This window comes from Vanacampus margaritifer, chromosome 20 (genome assembly GCF_051991255.1).
Source record: "Vanacampus margaritifer isolate UIUO_Vmar chromosome 20, RoL_Vmar_1.0, whole genome shotgun sequence".
NCBI lineage: Eukaryota > Metazoa > Chordata > Actinopteri > Syngnathiformes > Syngnathidae > Vanacampus > Vanacampus margaritifer.
The window spans coordinates 13,983,534-13,999,671 of record NC_135451.1 but is presented as its reverse complement, the minus strand read 5'-3'; the positions used below and the strand labels follow the sequence as shown (position 1 = coordinate 13,999,671).

The following is a 16,138-nucleotide window of genomic DNA, read 5'->3' as shown; positions in this document are numbered from 1 at the left end:
AAGACTGTTGTTTTTTTGTTTGGCAAACTGTTTACAATTCTGTCGCGACAGCCATTTTGTTTTGTCGGGAAAAGGGGGAGGGAGGGGCAAGACTGGAGTTTTTTTGTAAAGGCTTTTCGCGCTCTTTTTCCACTTTTTGATACGTGCCCATTGCAGTTGTTTTTGGAAGAATAAAAAGAAAACCTCTTGTGTACTAAAAAAGTTTATTTGCACAATTATTTATTTTTACTTAAATTGAGTTTTTCAAATTATATTCTTCCCGGGAACACCTCGACTTTATTCTTCTTAAATTATCACTGTAGTCTATTTTTTTTTTAAAGCACGCAAAATAATAATAATCTTACAAAAAACAATACATGCTTTGTATTTTGAAAAAAAAAAAGTTGAGGGGAAAACATTGCATTGCAAGGGGAAAAAAGCTTTTAATTAATTTTATTGCAGTCATTTTAGAAAGTTATTTTTATTAAATTAAAATATTTTTTTAATGACTTGTCATAATGTGACTGTTTTGGTAAAAAAAAAATAAAAATCAAATATTAACTAGTTTTAAAACTTTTTGACTTCAACTATTTTTGCAATATTTTCTTTTAATATTTCAACTTTGCTTATGCAATGATATTTCTTGTAAAATACTCACTATAGCCTTAAGAAATTACAAGTTTTATTGGAATATTATTCCCCCCCCCCCCCCGATATCACAATGTTTGACTTTTTCCACTTCTTGTTTTTCAAATACTGTTTTTTTGTGTGATAACTTCCACGTTGTCCTTACGCTATTTCCTCTTTTGAAATCACTGACACACACACTTGTCCAGACTTGATCGTTTTATTTAATAAGTTACAACTGGACAGTATCCTAACGGAACACAATTCCGCTGCAAAAGATTTTCAACAAATCACAATGGTCCCTCTTTCCTTGCAAAAACTAACAATTAATAAAACAAATCATGTCAGTAATGATTGTACCACAATTTAAAATGTAACACTTGTTTATAATAAAATCAAGATGACATTTGACCATCAAATGAGGTATTCATTGAAAAGAAATAAAAAAATCACATTTTACTTGTAATTTTGGCAAGTTAGTGTTTCGTCTTAAAGCAACAATTGGTACACATTTAGGACAAAAAAACTATACTGTTAAAGCACTTTACTACAAAATTAAAAAAATAATTTACCTATGACCAGTTGAGTGTCACTATACATTTTAGAATGGCTATACTGACATATATATATATATATTTATATATATAAAAACAAACAAATATGCTTTGTATAACTTAAAGTGCACCAAACTGTCAACACGGGGACAGAATTGAGCGGAATATCCCTTTTGTGCGTCCACAAATACAAAGTCATAGCGTCCATTTGGAACATTCTCCTCCACGTCTTCGTCAGTAAGCTGCAATTCTTTCCTTTAGACGAGCTTGAGCTTCCCGGTTGATCTCAACATGTGCTGACCAAACTGCCAAAAAAAAAAAAAAAAAGACACACAAAATGGAGAATGAGAATAACGGCACATTTTCAAAGACACAATATGACGAGGTTAGAATATTGCAAGAAAAGGTTGGATGGAACTTGGAATATTAAGGAAAAAAATGGATCTTTCATTTCACAAGACTCGATTTTTATTGCCAATTAAAAAAAAAAAATTTATCCTTGTAAAAAAAAGAAAAAAAAAAAAAAGAAAAAGCAATTTGTCCCCGTTATCCCCCCAACTTCATCTGTTGCTATTTTGACTTAGTACAGGGATGTGATTTTTCCGCTAATTCGCGGAATTCCGCTTTTATTATCCCCCCCCCCCCCCCCCCCAAAAAAAAATCGATTTTTTTTTTTTTTTTTTTTTTTTTTAGTAGTTCATTGTGTATGCACATGACTCCGACAGTTAACATCTTCTGCTATAACAAAGACATTTGTGGTATGCTCTAATATGAGTTACTTTTCATTTGGTCATGATACAATTATTTGTTCATGAAATTTGAACTCTTCAACATTATTTATGTGTTAACTTAGTAATCACATGAGTTAGATATGATGATATTCTCAGTGATAGTTTTTAAAAGCAAAGGCAGTCCAATGTTTTTGAATGTGACTGATTTTGAGTTGACTAAAACTGCCATTTTATATGGGATAGTTCAATATACATTGAAAATTTATGCTGTTGTTTTGTCTATTTCTTTGTCATGTGAGTGCATTGAAAGTACTTAAAAACACGGAAAACCCATGAGCTCCGGGAAGCCCCCCCTTGTCCCCCCACCAGGGCACTGCCCTGGACCTAGCTGGGTGCCAGCGGCCCCCAGACCCCCGGCTAAATTTTCAGATAATTTCACTTTGGTCAAATCACATCCCTGTTAGTAGCAGTGAAATCAGTGTTGTGTATCGTTACCAGAGGGCTCTCCGCCGGATGTTTGACGCGGTCCCCTTGGTCCCCTTGCTGATTGTGTTGCGGATACGTGTGCGCAAACTTCCTCTTGAGAGCCTGCGCGATGAGCGCGGCGGCGTCCGTCGGCTCCTTCAGATTGTCGCCCTGCCCCGCGTTCGCCGGCTGGCTGCTCACAAACGAGATGAACGGGGATCGGGTTGAAATTTGGTGAGTGTGAAGTCGAAACGTCAAAGTTGCATTTCAACTCCCGTCCTCGCCGTTTCATGACGACGTATCCGTGGTACTTACCTCTTGACGGATCTCAGCTTGACTTTGCTCATGTCCTTGAGGACATCCAGCATGCTTGGCATTTCCACCTGCGTCTTTGTCTCCGTCTGGCCTTGCGTCTTTTTCCCGCGCCGCTCCTTTATCAGGTCCATGGCGGAAAAGGTGCGCTGCATTCCCGGGGGTGGGGGAGGAGGTGGAGGTGGGGGTGGAGGAGGCCCAACGCTACATGGTGGCGGGCAAGTGCTTGACCCAGTGGATGCGTCTGAGGCCAGTGGAAGCAGAATGCTCAAATTGTGGCAATCTGCCGCCATCTAGTGGACAATTTACATCATGACGACAAGAGGGGGAATTTTCCTACCTGACTGGGCGCTCTTCTCCTGGGCCAGCACGATCTGGGCTATCTGCGCCCGCAGCTTGGCCAGCTCCATCTCCAGCGCGCCGATTTTCTGGATGGCCTCGTCGTTGGCGGCCGCCGGACCCTGAGGGTCTGGGGGGTTCTGAGGGAGGCTGGGGAGCGAGCGTCGCCGGGTAAGGCGGACTCTCCGGGGCCGAGGCAGGCGACCCCGGAACGCCAGGCCTCGGGGAGGCCGCGATTTGCTAGGAAATAGTGAGTTAGTTATTTTTGGGGCAATGTTGAGATTCTGTAAATGTTAGCGACAGTCTTCGTAAACGTAAGGCTTTGATGACTGCTGTGGCCGCTGTAGGATTATGAATTTCTCACCGAGGTCTGCTTTCATCTTCCTGCTCCTCCTCGTCATCCTCGTCCTCTTCCTGGTCGATCCAGGAGACGTCGGCGAGTGAGGCCACGGCGTGCTCCTTCTTCCTGAGGACGTCGGCATCCTCGCCAAATGGATACAGCTGGTACAAAAAGAAAAAAAAAGCCATGTTTGGTACATCCGCCATATTGTTAGCATGGCAACTGTTAGCGTGTTAGCATTTCACCCATTGTCGTTTGAAATGGCAACCAACTATCAAATGTGAAAATCCTGAGCAATCTTCTAAGGTTTCCATCTTGCTACATGCTAGCATGTCAGACCGTCGCAGTGTCCCATCCTTACCAATTAGAGGGGATTGATGTGAAATCCTAATAAACCTGCATTAGCATTTTTTTTTTCTAATCGGGTTGCTAGCTTGCGACATGTTAGCACAGCCTCTGTTAGCATGTTAGCATTTGACCCATATGAAATGGTAGCCAAGGCATTAAATCACATAAACATATTAGTGCTACATGTTTGTCAGCATGTTAGCATTTGAGCTATTCTTATTTGCAACACAATGTGCTTATCAATTTGCCTGAGCACATTTTTTCTTTTTTTAAATATACGATGAATGTTGTGAACTCTTGCTCCAAATGCCTTTCCTAGTATTTACACACACACACGAAGTAAGAAAGAGGAAAGGATTCATGATGACAGTCGAGTCTCATCGCGAACAAACTGACCTAAAGCAGACATACTGCATTCCGCATAGCATAGGGTGGGTTCGCTGGAAAGGAGAAGAGGGGGGGAAAAAAAAGAGAGAGAGAAAAGGCATGTTGAAAGATGCAAAAGCAACATGCCAACATTTTCAAAAGAGCTCTTGTAGCGCTCCTCGGCAACTGTTTATGGTTGGAAAAGGACAGCGGTCGCGCGCACAAGTTCATGTCAACAGAACTGTGATGTCAACAAGTTGACACGCAGGCGAAAGTCACATGACAGTTTCACAGCGCTTGGAAAAGACGCCAGCATTTGTTGACGCGGCAAATGTTTACAGTTTCTTTGTTCGGTAATTTTTTTTTCAAGGTCCTACAACAAACAAGCAAGCAATACATTTATCTATTACACCAAGCAATATCAGATTATAGAAACCCTTGATATCAGACACCTACGGCGGCCATTGTCTTACCTGAAAGTGAACCCTTGGGCATGGTTTGAGAGGCAGATTGCTCGCTATCCTCCTCACGATACTCCTCGTGGACCCGTAGGGCTTGGCTGATCCAAAAGACTAAAAAGAGTTTGTTTTTTTCCAATTACAATTCCATCACATACAAAGAAAACTCAAATTTGCCCGTTTACCTACCAGGTCCATTTCGATGCGTTCATAGTGTTTATTCATTGCTCCTGCGGCACTGAAAACGGGCTGATTGACACATGCCCGAATGGGGATGACGTCATCACCGAACAGGAATCTAAAGGACAAAGACATTTATTTTATTTTTTTTTTAAATACCGCTAGAAACAATATTGCGGTTACAATCATATTCACTTTTATTAATTGTTGCATTTGTAAAAATGGAGTTTGTTTGTTGAATGACGTCTACGAAATGACAGAATGTTACCGTGTTAATTGATTTTATTTATTTTAAAGAACTGTTTCAAAGGCGCACTTGCATCATGTCAAACATCATGGATATGAATGACTTCGCAAATTTGCAAAAACAACAACAATCCACAACAAAAACGTCTAATTTATAACACTAAAGCTATCGCAGTGCAAACTCTTTACATTAAACAATATCGGCTCAACCCGATGTGAAATTTTACGCTTGAAAATTATAATAATAAAACGTTTGTGGTCATCACCTGGTTGCCGTTTTCAACATGACACTATGAAAACTAATAAATAATCTTATATCGCCACGTTTAGGTACACTAAAAAACACCAATAGAGTTGAAAATCATTATCAGCTCGTTTTTAATCGTACATTGTGGCTACCTAATGCTAACTAGTAGTTAGCCGGCGTGGCTAACCGGATTGAACCAACTTTTTGGGGCTACGAAAACGTCAACGGTGTAGATCGAGGAAAAGGAACGCTTTGACGCATCTGTTCCCTGTCTCGTAAAACATATAAAAGTGCATAAATGTCAAATATGTGTTCGGATACCTTGGGAAGTCTAACTGGAAGGTTTTCTGACAACTTTCCGAATGTTTCCACCTTGTCTAGTCGTCGGACATGTCCCGCAAAGAGGTGACTGATGTGGAGGTAGTCATTAAAATCATTGAACCAATTGGATTATGGGAATTATAATCGTCACGCTGTGGCAATACACCACCACCATTGGACAATAGTATTGATTGTCACCTATTGTAGCCAATAAAATGTTGGCATTTTAACAAGGTTATCTTGCGATTGGGTTTCGTTCTAGTCGCTCAAAGAAGACTGTCCAATCATGTAGCGGAATTTTTAGTGTGCGTTTGATTCTTTATCTTCATGTCCCGGTGGAACTTATCGTGTTTTAACAGCTGGGAACCACTGGAACCGGTAGGTGTAGGCGTTTAAACTACCGTACCCACTGACGTGCCCCAAAAGCCAAAACAGTGTGCACAGCTGCTAGCTTGAACGAGCATAGTAGAAGAAAAGGCGGAGGGCCCATCGCTAATTAACTTATGATATAAAAGGTTGTTTTTACAACTGCGACACTTTGCCTCTCGGTGCGACACCTCTGCGTCTTGTGTCACCAAGGTTCGCCCGCGGCTGTTTGATGGTTTCGCCGAATACTGACTGAAAGGTGAGGTTGACTTGTGTTAGCCTTAGCCTTAGCCTAGCCTAGCCAGCAGCGAAGCGTCTCGGTCTTTTTAACAGGGCGAGATTTGAGGTGAGGCGCTCAGGGTCGAACAAAACGTCATGAGAGATCCACATTTGAATACATTCAAATGCTGTGTGTCCTTTCAAATTGACATGTATGGACGTCGTGACGTGTTTAACGCTGCAAAAGACATTCAATGAAGCATAACAGCTTGTCAGGTGGGATAAATATGAAATATGAGCTGTTCGTTTGTTTTGAAGGGCTACGAAATTTACTTATTACTTTATTAGCGGTATTCATGGCGGCCTATTGTGTTATACAAGTGCTCTTATGATAAATAGGTCAACCAATTGCTGCTTTAAGCTTCTTAAATACCTTTTTCTGGTTAGTTCCTAATCTCTTGTTACACCATTTTGTTACTTTAAAACTCAAAAGCTTCGCTTTGTTACTATTAAAAGCTTTCATTATTCTCTGAGGGACATAGAATATGTATAAAAAATATTTATTTACAGTAAACTAGGACCGGAACTAAAGATTGTTTAAAGAAAAATAAATGATTGTGTCAATTATTTTTTTGATTGCTTGATGATTTACAAAAAAGTGTCATTTCCATCCCTTTATCAAAAACAGGACACTATTTATTTCATATTAACGTAGTAGAAAATTGAAAAACATAAATTGATCATGATTCAGTTTCGTAAAAGGCAAAACTTTGCAAATAATAGATGCTCCACCCGAAATGTTTCTAAATTCTTATATTAATAGTTTAAACTATCATTACCCTTCAAATAAATGGCTCACAGATGCTTTGACATTGAAAAAAAAATGAAGATAACAATTTAACAAAGCACAGTGTCTACTGCAAAACAGAACAAATAGCACATTTACAATGGCTAACAGTTAGCCAGCTAAAATCTCGCGGCTAACCTGACAGCCAGCTCCACACTTTCTTTCTGACTCCCACGTCACTCACCAGGCCAAGTATTGTTTTGAAAAGTCACATACATTCAAATTCACAAATATTAAGGGGACCCCAAAGATGACGACAATAATACCTGCACCCCACATGCTAATGTCGTTTAAAAAAAAAAAAAAAAAGTTATCTGAAAAAGTCAGCCAAACTAATTGACTATAAATGTGTTTTTTGTTGCAGCCAAGTGCAGGTTGGTTGGATGCGTGTGGCCGCCGGACGGGAGGCGCCATGAGTGCGGAGTTGGATGCGCTGGCGGTGGTGAACCAGCTGCGGGACCTCGCCGCAGACCCCCTCAACCGCAGGGCCATCGTAGAGGATCATGGATGCTTACCGGGACTCATCCTTTTCCTGGACCACCCGAACCCGCAGGTGGTCTACTCTGCACTGCTGGTAGGTGTTTTAAAGTTGTTGTTTTTTTTGTTCAAAGAACTTCAGATTGATGAAACGGGAAACCTTGCTACCAACCTAGCAATTCTGTCATGAAACCAACCAATTAGGTTAGAAGTGGCCATTTTACTGTCTTTTTCCGCCATTTCCTGGGGTTCTTCAAATCCAGTGAAGCCAAAACTACCCTGAGGGATTGATTGTGTTCTTGTCTATTTAACTTGAGCATTGTTAACACACTTTGAAGTGTTTTATGGAATAACAATTGCTCGACAAAAGCCTGCGAAGCGTAACTAAACACGCTGCCACGACATGCACATTTCTGGTTGCTTACATAACACCAGTATGTGTTTTATAACGCCACAAAATGGCTACCTACTGTAAGTGTCTGATCATTGTGCGTGTGTGTGTTCTTAGGCCGTGCGCTACCTGGCAGAATGTCGAGCCAACAGGGAGAAGATGAAGGGCGAGCTGGGCATGATGCTGAGTTTGCAAAATGTCATGCAGAAGCAAGTGGCACTCTCACACACCGCATCAAACCATTTAAGATGGGCCGCATTTTTTTTTTTCTTTAGTAACGTCCTGTTGGGCTCACAAGATTTTAACCCCCCAAATTATCATACAAAATAAAGTATTTTTTTTAAATTATTAATCACTGCCATTGACTGCTACAGATGTCAACATTCATTTGAACTATTTCTATTAGTTTAACATTTTTTCCCACTTTTGTTAACAAGAGTATAAAAACCTAGAGTTTTTTTTATTGTACATATAGAACAGATATAAAATTTGTGATTAATCGTGAGTTAACAAGTGAAGTCATGCGATTAATTACGATTACAAAATTTAATCGCCCGATGCCCCTAATTTTTAATGATCTTTTCTTTTAAAAATAAATCAATCAATTAAAGATTATTAACTCTTTGACTGCCAAAAACGTTAAATAGCGTTTAGTAAAATCCTAGGGAGGAGTGCCAAAGACGTTAAAAGACGTTTGTTTCAAAACAGAGGTGAAGCTAACCATTTTCTATTGTTGATTACTGAAAAACGGAATAAGGTAGAAACAAACTTTTTTTTTCTGATGAAAGATGAGAGTCCAATCTTTCATTTGGTAGTACGTGTGTTTCCATAGTCCAAACACATCATTTTCTGTGGACCTTGAAAGATCAGTCAAAATCGGCTGGCACCCACGGCATCCCTTTTCTGAAAACGTCTGGCAGTCAAAGAGTTAAAAATTAGGGGCGTCAATCGATTATTATTTTTTTTAAATTGTAATTAATCGCATGACTACACTAGTTAATTCACGATTAATCACAAATTTTATATCTTCGAAATGTACAATACATTTTTCATACTCTTGTTAACAGAAGTGGGAAAAAATGTTAAACAAATAGAAATAGTTAAAATGATTATTATTTTTTTTTACCTCTGTAGTCATCAATGGCAGTGAATGAGTTAATTTAGTTCTGCAAATGAAATACTTTTAATTAGGTTATTAAATTCAGTACAATCTTTTAAATATTAACGTAGCTGTTAATAATAATAAATCAACATTTAGTAAATGTACTTAAATAATAAAATATGAAACTGGTATAATAAATGATTTAAAAAAAAGTATATACAAATAAATGAAAATGATGAATATATATAAATTTAATTTAAAGTCATTGTGATTTTTAAAATAAATTCCTCTTTATAATTTTCAATAGAAGGCTTTTTTTTTTAAACTTGACACTGTGGAGCAGAGCATCATTTACAAAGTAATAATGTAGAAATAGAGGTGGTTTATAACCTGTCTTCTCCGTCCGTCCTTTAAGGAGCACGTCGCCCGGTGAAACCAAACTCCTGGCGTCGGAAATCTACGAGATCTTCCAGTCGGCCGGTAAAGAGGAAGCCGAGCAGGCCGAGGCGGCCGCGGCCTCCTGCCGGCGGAAGGCTCAGTTCTTCCTGGGCTCCAACAACAAGAGGGCCAAGACGGTAGTGCTGCACATCGACGGACTTGACGACTCGGTAGGTGTCCGTAGTCAAAGTTTGGGCTCCCTCTAGTGGTACAAGAAAGAATAACTGAATTCATTGTTCAAGCTTAGCTTCATGTTACACTGGCTTAATATAAATAAATAAAAAAACAAAGATGTACAGTTCAGTTGTATTTAACTTGAAGCATTTTGACTTTTCAAATCTTTACACATTGATCCCGTCTTGCAATGCTGTTTGGCGTGCAGACTCGCAGGAGCCTATGCGAGGAGGCCTTGCTGAAGATCCGAGGCGTCATCAGCTTCACTTTCCAGATGGCCGTCAAAAGATGTGTTGTGAGGATCCGCTCCGACCTTAAAGCTGACGTAAGCAAGTGACTCACACGCAAGTTTTTCCTAGCAGGGGCCATTTTAGTTACGAAAATCTTCCAAGGGACAGATTTTTTTTATATCATGGTGTTTTGCATTTACTGCTGTATTTTATTTTATTTTATTTTTATAATAAATTATTATAATATATTTTTGTTTATTTTCAATATTTTGTAGTAATATATATATTAATGTTTGCAAGGTTTTAATTTTAATCTTTTTGTAAAACAGAAAATATCTAAAAAATATTTTGTCATTATTTCAATAATTTTATTGGCTTGTTTGTGTATTTAAAGTATACATTTTAATGTATGTTACTGTGATTTCAATTTTATTTTTGTGTTTTAAAATGTAAGTGAAAAATGGTTTCATCATAATTTTAATTCACTTCAAATATGTTTAATGCATTTTTTTTTGCCTTTGTAGCCATCATAAAAAAAAAATTGCATTCTTTTGTTTAAAAAGAAAAAGAAAAGATTCTTAAAAATTCTGGGCGTCATTATTTTTTTAATTGTAATTAATCGCATGATTTCTAGTTAACTCACGATTAATCAAAAAAAAAAATTGCTCTGTTATAATGTACACTAACAAAGATTTAGGTTTTCAAACTCTTGTTAACAAAAGTAAGGAAAAAACGTTAAACTAATAGAAATAGTTCAAATGAATTTTTGACGTTTATAGCCGTCAATGGCAGTGAATGAGTTAATATCATTAAAGGAAACAGACTGAGTGTCATTCAAATAGCTTTTTATTACCTCAGGAATGAAACCTGTCACTGCATGCTGGCCACCTTTCAGGATCTTCACTTGTTATTGTTATTATTAACAAAAATACAATATTGTATGTTAACAAAAAAAAAATGTTGAATGTGTGACAGGCGTTGGGCACAGCCATCAACTCCACGAAAGTGATGAAAGCCCAGCAGGTGTTGAGGACGGAGGACGGAGGAGAGGTGAGGGCCAGCTGGGGATTTCACATCCTTTTAAGCACGTCTAAGGATTCTGAAAATTGATCATATATATTATATTAACGCAGCTTTTGACTGTATTTAACAGTATTTGGTGTCTGCTACATGTCAGTACCCGGTCTGACCAGCAGGTGTCAGGCTTGGCTCAGTCATGACTTCAAGCAAGGCGCTCATGTTTTTGTCTACTTGTTTTTTTTGTCAACTACTGGTTGATGTATTAATATGCCTTTTTTTTTAAATGATGGTTAGGATGCTCCCTTTGAAAAAAAAAAAATAAGTTCAAATCCAGATTGGGTAACTTCAACATGGAAAAATTTCACTTAAAGAGTTAGAACGCTCGTAGCTATCAAGCGTCATCGGAGCAGCTTGTTTTGCAGAATTTTAAAAGCCAAAAGCAAGTACGGGTTTATTCCAGATCTGATCCAGATTAGGCATTTTGAGTTCAGCGTAAATCTAATTTAGAAAAACCCCACTCAAGTTCGAACGCTTCGGTTAGTTGTCAACAGACTATTAACCATCTTAACTCTTTGACTGCCATGGACGTTAAAAGACGTCAAGTAAAAACCTACGGAGGGCCGCCAATGACATTAAAAGACGTCATCCAATTTTTATTTATTTTTTTAAACGAGTGGAGGAAAGCCTTGGCCAGCTGTGGTGAAAGTTTCAAGCAGATCTAGTTAGCCTAATGACTATTTTTGGCCCCTAGATGGCAGCAATGACTCTCTTTTGACAAGATTGGGTAGGCGTCAGTAGAAGACGTGAGGCGGAGCTAGAGGGGACAATGGCTGGGGAAGGGAAGAGAACATGGCGACCGGTTGCAAGCATCTCATGCTCGAGCAGTATTTTTCAAAGATGAAAAGCATCGACCAACGCTAAAGAGCACATTGATGACGACGATGATCATCATCGATGATGATGATGGTGACTCGAAGTTGGAAGCGCTGACGCGGCGGCTATGACAACGTCAATAAGGTTCACCGGCTAGCGATGCTAACACCGGAAAACGCGGAGCACAACCGAGCACGCTCAGGCGGACGTTCAATCGGACGACGAAGAGTGCCCCGAGTCCAATGCATATTCATTGGGTACAGTCTGCTACTTGCTATTCCCCGGAAAAAAAGGCCGCCAAGAAAGTGTAACGTCTGCACGCGAAACGGACAATCGCAGTGAAACTACTCTGTTGTGCAAATCCTGCTCCCTCTCCTTGCACGCAGGGGAGTGTTACAAAAAGAAAAACTGTATTTGAAACATCCACATAATTGTAAATAGTACCACAGTTGCACACATTTGTAAATAGTTTGCGAAATTGTTTTGTCAAATTGTTACACTGTTGAATGGAAATAAACGTATTTTGCAACCAGAAAACACTTTTTCATTGTTGGTGAAAGCGTTTTACAGAAGTAAAGCACTGTTTAGGTGTTTGTGGCATCATTCATGGACAAAAAAAAGTGTACAATTCACTAGAGTGCATGAAATAACATTGTTTCACAAAAAGCTCTTTTTCTCCGTTTTTTGTTTCAAAACAGAGAATTTCGGTGAAAGTAACCATTTTCTATTGTTGATTACTGAAGAACGGAATAAGGTAGAAACAAACTTTTTTTTCTGAGAAAAGATGAGAGTTCAATCTTTCATTTGGTAGTATGTGTGTTTCCATAGTCCAAACACAACATTTTCTGTGGACCTTGAAAGATCAGTCAAAACGCTTAAATCGGCTGGCACTGGCGACATCCCGTTTCTGAAAACGTCTGGCAGTCAAAGAGTTAATAGTTACAAGGAAGTACGGTTTAATCCAAATACGATCCAGATTTGGTGTTTTGGAATCAATGTAAATGTGCCATGTTGGAATCCTTGTGCCAAACATCCAACCCACTATGTCTTGTTTGTGTCGCCCGCAGCTGATCATGCCATTCCAGGAGGAGGGCGAGGGCGCGGCGGCGGCGGCGGCGGTGGAGGAGAACACGGACATCCCGGACTACCTGCCCGAGGAGGAGAGTCCGTCGCAGGATCCCGACAAGGCGGTGACACGCGTGGGCTCCGTCACGGACGGAATGGGCTGGCTCAACACGGCCGCCAATTTCCTGACTCGTTCTTTCTATTGGTGACCCCCCCCACAACCACCACATTATACCACCATGCTGGGTGGGCTTAGCCTGGACTGACCAACACACACAAACGCACACACAGAGCTACAAGCGTGTGTGTGTATATTAAGAGTACGCTCGCTACTGTATATCCCCAAACTAGAGGACTTGAAATCAGCTGACACCAAGGACGCTCGTTCTGTTACGTTGGGAGATGATTTTTTTTTTGTGCATGATTTCAACCGCCCTCACCATTTCTAGAATATTTATCATACTAATATTTTCACAATTTATGTCATTTTTTTAAATTTTTTTTAAGCATGTATTAGTGCCTATCTTGCCCCCCTAATTCTTTTGCGTGCCTTTATTTTTTTTTGGGACATTTCTCTGTAATTATTATTTATTCATTGCTGGAGCGTCCTTAGAGAGCGCAGAACACGTGGCTTTTTGCTTTGGCGGCCATTTTAGTCCTCTTAGGGCCATAATAATTTAAAAAAAATCGGCGCGAACAAATGTTTATTTTGGGCTTATTTTATTTAAGAAAGAAAAAAAATTAAACAATTAAAACTACATTTAGAAAATGTAAATAATTTCTGATTTTTTTTGTTTGTATAATTGTGCTAAAGAATAATTAAAATACAAATGAAAGTAAAGAAAAATTAGAACACCTTATTGCGTTTAATTTAATTTCATTAATTTTTTTAATTTAAAAAATAAAGACAGTTAAAAAAAAAAAAATTTCCAGGGGGCTTATTTTAATTTGAATGTAATTTAGTTTTTATTTTCAAAAAAATTAAATGAAAAAAATATATAGTAGAACATTTTGTTTTCATTAACTCATTCACTGCCATTGACGGCTATAGACGTCAAAAATTCATTTGAACTATTTCTATTAGTTTAACTTTTTTTCCCACTTTTGTTAACAAGAGTATGAAAACCTGGAAAAAAAACATTGTACATTTAGAGCAGATATCAAATGTGTGATTAATCATGAGTTAACTATTGAAGTCATGCGATTAATTACAATTGAAAATTTTAATCGCCTTTTTTGATCGTAATTAATTGAATTACTTCATTAGTTAACTCCCAAGTAATCACAATTTTTCTATCTGTTTTTAATGTACAATTAAAAAAAGGTTTTCATACTCTTGTTAACAAAAGTAGAAAACATTTTTTTTTTTATAGAAATAGTTCAAATGAATTTTTGACGTCTATAGCCGTCAATGGCAGTGAATGAGTTAATTATAATAAAATTTATTTAAAAACAAATCTAATATTACAACTAAATTAAATATTTTGGGGGCATTTATGTCAGTCCCTCTAAATAAAAAAACAAAACAAAAAACACCCAAAATATCTAATAGACATTTGTTCGTCCGTGGAATTAATAATGGCCCCTGATCAGAAAAGTGAGTGCCCCGACACTCCACATTAATAGTAGTATGGTGTACATTTTGTAAATGGTGCTTAACCCCTCCCACCCGAGTAATCTTGAAACATTTTGTCAGTTTAGTTTGTTTTGTTTTTGCTCCACAAAAACGAGATCTCTGTTGCCGAAAGTGCTTACCTCACATCCCAGGTTGACCCGTTATCTTCCCGGCATTATGTCTCGCATAATTAACGTCCTGTACACAACAACGCTACGCAGCGCACTGCTGACTAGGCCACTTGTCTCGTCTCTTGTTAGTTGAGGTCGGAATGCGGCGGCGTGACCTAAATCTAGCGGTGGGCGGCTACTTCCTGGTAAAGCAATAATCTATATTTTTTTAACATTGCGTTATTAGGATCCGTATTTGCTTGACTTGCTAGTAGTCGTCCTCGGGTTTTGTCCTCATATTAGATCCGAACGTCCCACCTGTGTAATATACTGTATTGCTCATTCCCATCAAATGACCATAAACTTCAAATTCAATGTTTTTGTGTGAGTTTTTTTTTTTTCCCTTCTTCTTAGAGCTAATTCTTTTTTTTTTTTTAAATGAGCGGTGCCTTAGGGTAGTGAGGGGAGGCAATCCAGCAGCCCCAGCTTTTGCATGGTGCTGGTGGCCAGGCAGCAGGCAGCAGCTGAGGCCAGATGCAGGCCCTGGAGCGACACTGGTGGACCGCAAGAGGAGTAGTGATGTCACTTCCTGCTGCGGCACTTCATTAGGTACACACGCCGCCGTCTAATCCCCCACAAAAATCGGAGAATGATGACTTTTTATACAATTATTTTAATTTTTTTTAGTTGCACTGAAATATAAAATTGGGGGAAAAATTAATACAACACACTTAAAAAAATAAAAAAAAACATTACAAAAAAATAAAAAAAAACATTACCTTTGAATAAATATTTGTAATGAAGTATTTTGATGCAATACAAAATTTGTAAAAAACAAAACAAAAAACAGACTTTTGTTTTGGAAGTGGCTGCCGCAATATTTTAAAAAAATCATAAACAAATATAGAATAAATACATAAAAATGCACCATTGTTGATTAAAAAGTCATTTTAAAAATAAATGTGGAACAAAATACAATGACGTAGCGCCGGCAAACCCTCCACTAAAAACAAAACACTATAAACTAATTTAACTTTTTAGTACTTGTCGACAAAATGTATTTTAACATTTTATGGGTACAAAAAATATAGTAGTCATTTACAAATTCTAAAATAAATACAAATGAATATAAACTATTATTATAAACAGTGGCGGCAAATCCATGCCTAGAAAGTAAAAACCCTGCCACAGTTTGGCCTTAGCCCTTTGTGCTAGCTAGCTAGCTAGCTCCCTTGTTTGTAAACAAGCTAGCTCGGGAGCTCGCCAGCTAGCACCTAAAAACCCTGCCACAGTTTGGCTTTAGCCCCTTGTGCTATATAGCCAACTCCCTAGCAGGTAAACGAGATAGCTCTGGAGTTTGCTAGCTAGCACCTAAAAACCCTGCCACATTTTGGCTTTAGCCCCTTGTGCTATATAGCTAGCTCCCTAGCAGGTAAACGAGCTAGCTCTGGAGTTTGCTAGCTAGCAACTAAAAACCCTGTCACAGTCTGGCTTTAGCCCCTTGTGCTATATAGCTAGCTCCCTAGCAGGTAAATGAGCTAGCTAGGGAGCTCGCTAGCTAGCACCTAAAAACCCTGCCACATTTTGGCTTTAGCCCCTTGTGCTAGCTAGTGAGCTCCCTAGCAGGTAAACGAGCTAGCTCAGGAGCTTGCTAGCTAGCACCTGGGGCTAAAACTTAACTGTGGCAGAGTTTTGCCA

At 38.6% G+C, this 16,138-nt stretch overlaps 2 protein-coding genes across 2 annotated transcripts; one reads left to right on the top strand and one right to left on the bottom strand.

The window, feature by feature from the left end:
• Positions 1 to 813: 813 nt before the first annotated feature.
• Positions 814 to 5,625, bottom strand: mtfr1 (mitochondrial fission regulator 1). The gene is made up of 8 exons (XM_077555071.1): positions 5,514 to 5,625; positions 4,709 to 4,817; positions 4,535 to 4,633; positions 3,372 to 3,508; positions 3,009 to 3,247; positions 2,672 to 2,912; positions 2,387 to 2,549; positions 814 to 1,465 (listed from the first exon to the last, which is right to left on the bottom strand). The coding sequence occupies exons 2-8, from the start codon at positions 4,742 to 4,744 to the stop codon at positions 1,418 to 1,420; spliced, it is 963 nt and encodes a 320-aa protein (XP_077411197.1). The 5' UTR covers positions 4,745 to 4,817; positions 5,514 to 5,625; the 3' UTR covers positions 814 to 1,417.
• Positions 5,626 to 5,918: 293 nt separating this feature from the next.
• On the top strand, positions 5,919 to 14,815 carry armc1 (armadillo repeat containing 1). Its single transcript, XM_077554570.1, has 7 exons — positions 5,919 to 6,138; positions 7,310 to 7,519; positions 7,931 to 8,022; positions 9,331 to 9,523; positions 9,736 to 9,852; positions 10,733 to 10,807; positions 12,718 to 14,815. Exons 2-7 carry the CDS (start codon positions 7,358 to 7,360, stop codon positions 12,922 to 12,924), a joined length of 846 nt encoding a protein of 281 aa, XP_077410696.1. The 5' UTR covers positions 5,919 to 6,138; positions 7,310 to 7,357; the 3' UTR covers positions 12,925 to 14,815.
• The last annotated feature ends 1,323 nt before the right edge of the window (positions 14,816 to 16,138 follow it).

Bases quoted from the DNA above. Each gene is read 5' to 3' on its own strand.
- mtfr1 (XM_077555071.1), bottom strand. From the start codon at position 4,744: ATGAATAAACACTATGAACGCATCGAAATGGACCTG. The intron at 4,634-4,708 runs GTAGGTAAACGG...AACTCTTTTTAG, and splicing joins AACGCATCGAAATGGACCTG to TCTTTTGGATCAGCCAAGCC. The intron at 3,509-4,534 runs GTAAGACAATGG...TTTTTGTACCAG, and splicing joins GCCCAAGGGTTCACTTTCAG to CTGTATCCATTTGGCGAGGA.
- armc1 (XM_077554570.1), top strand. From the start codon at position 7,358: ATGAGTGCGGAGTTGGATGCGCTGGCGGTGGTGAACCAGCTGCGGGAC. The intron at 7,520-7,930 runs GTAGGTGTTTTA...GTGTGTTCTTAG, and splicing joins TGGTCTACTCTGCACTGCTG to GCCGTGCGCTACCTGGCAGA. The intron at 9,524-9,735 runs GTAGGTGTCCGT...TTTGGCGTGCAG, and splicing joins TCGACGGACTTGACGACTCG to ACTCGCAGGAGCCTATGCGA.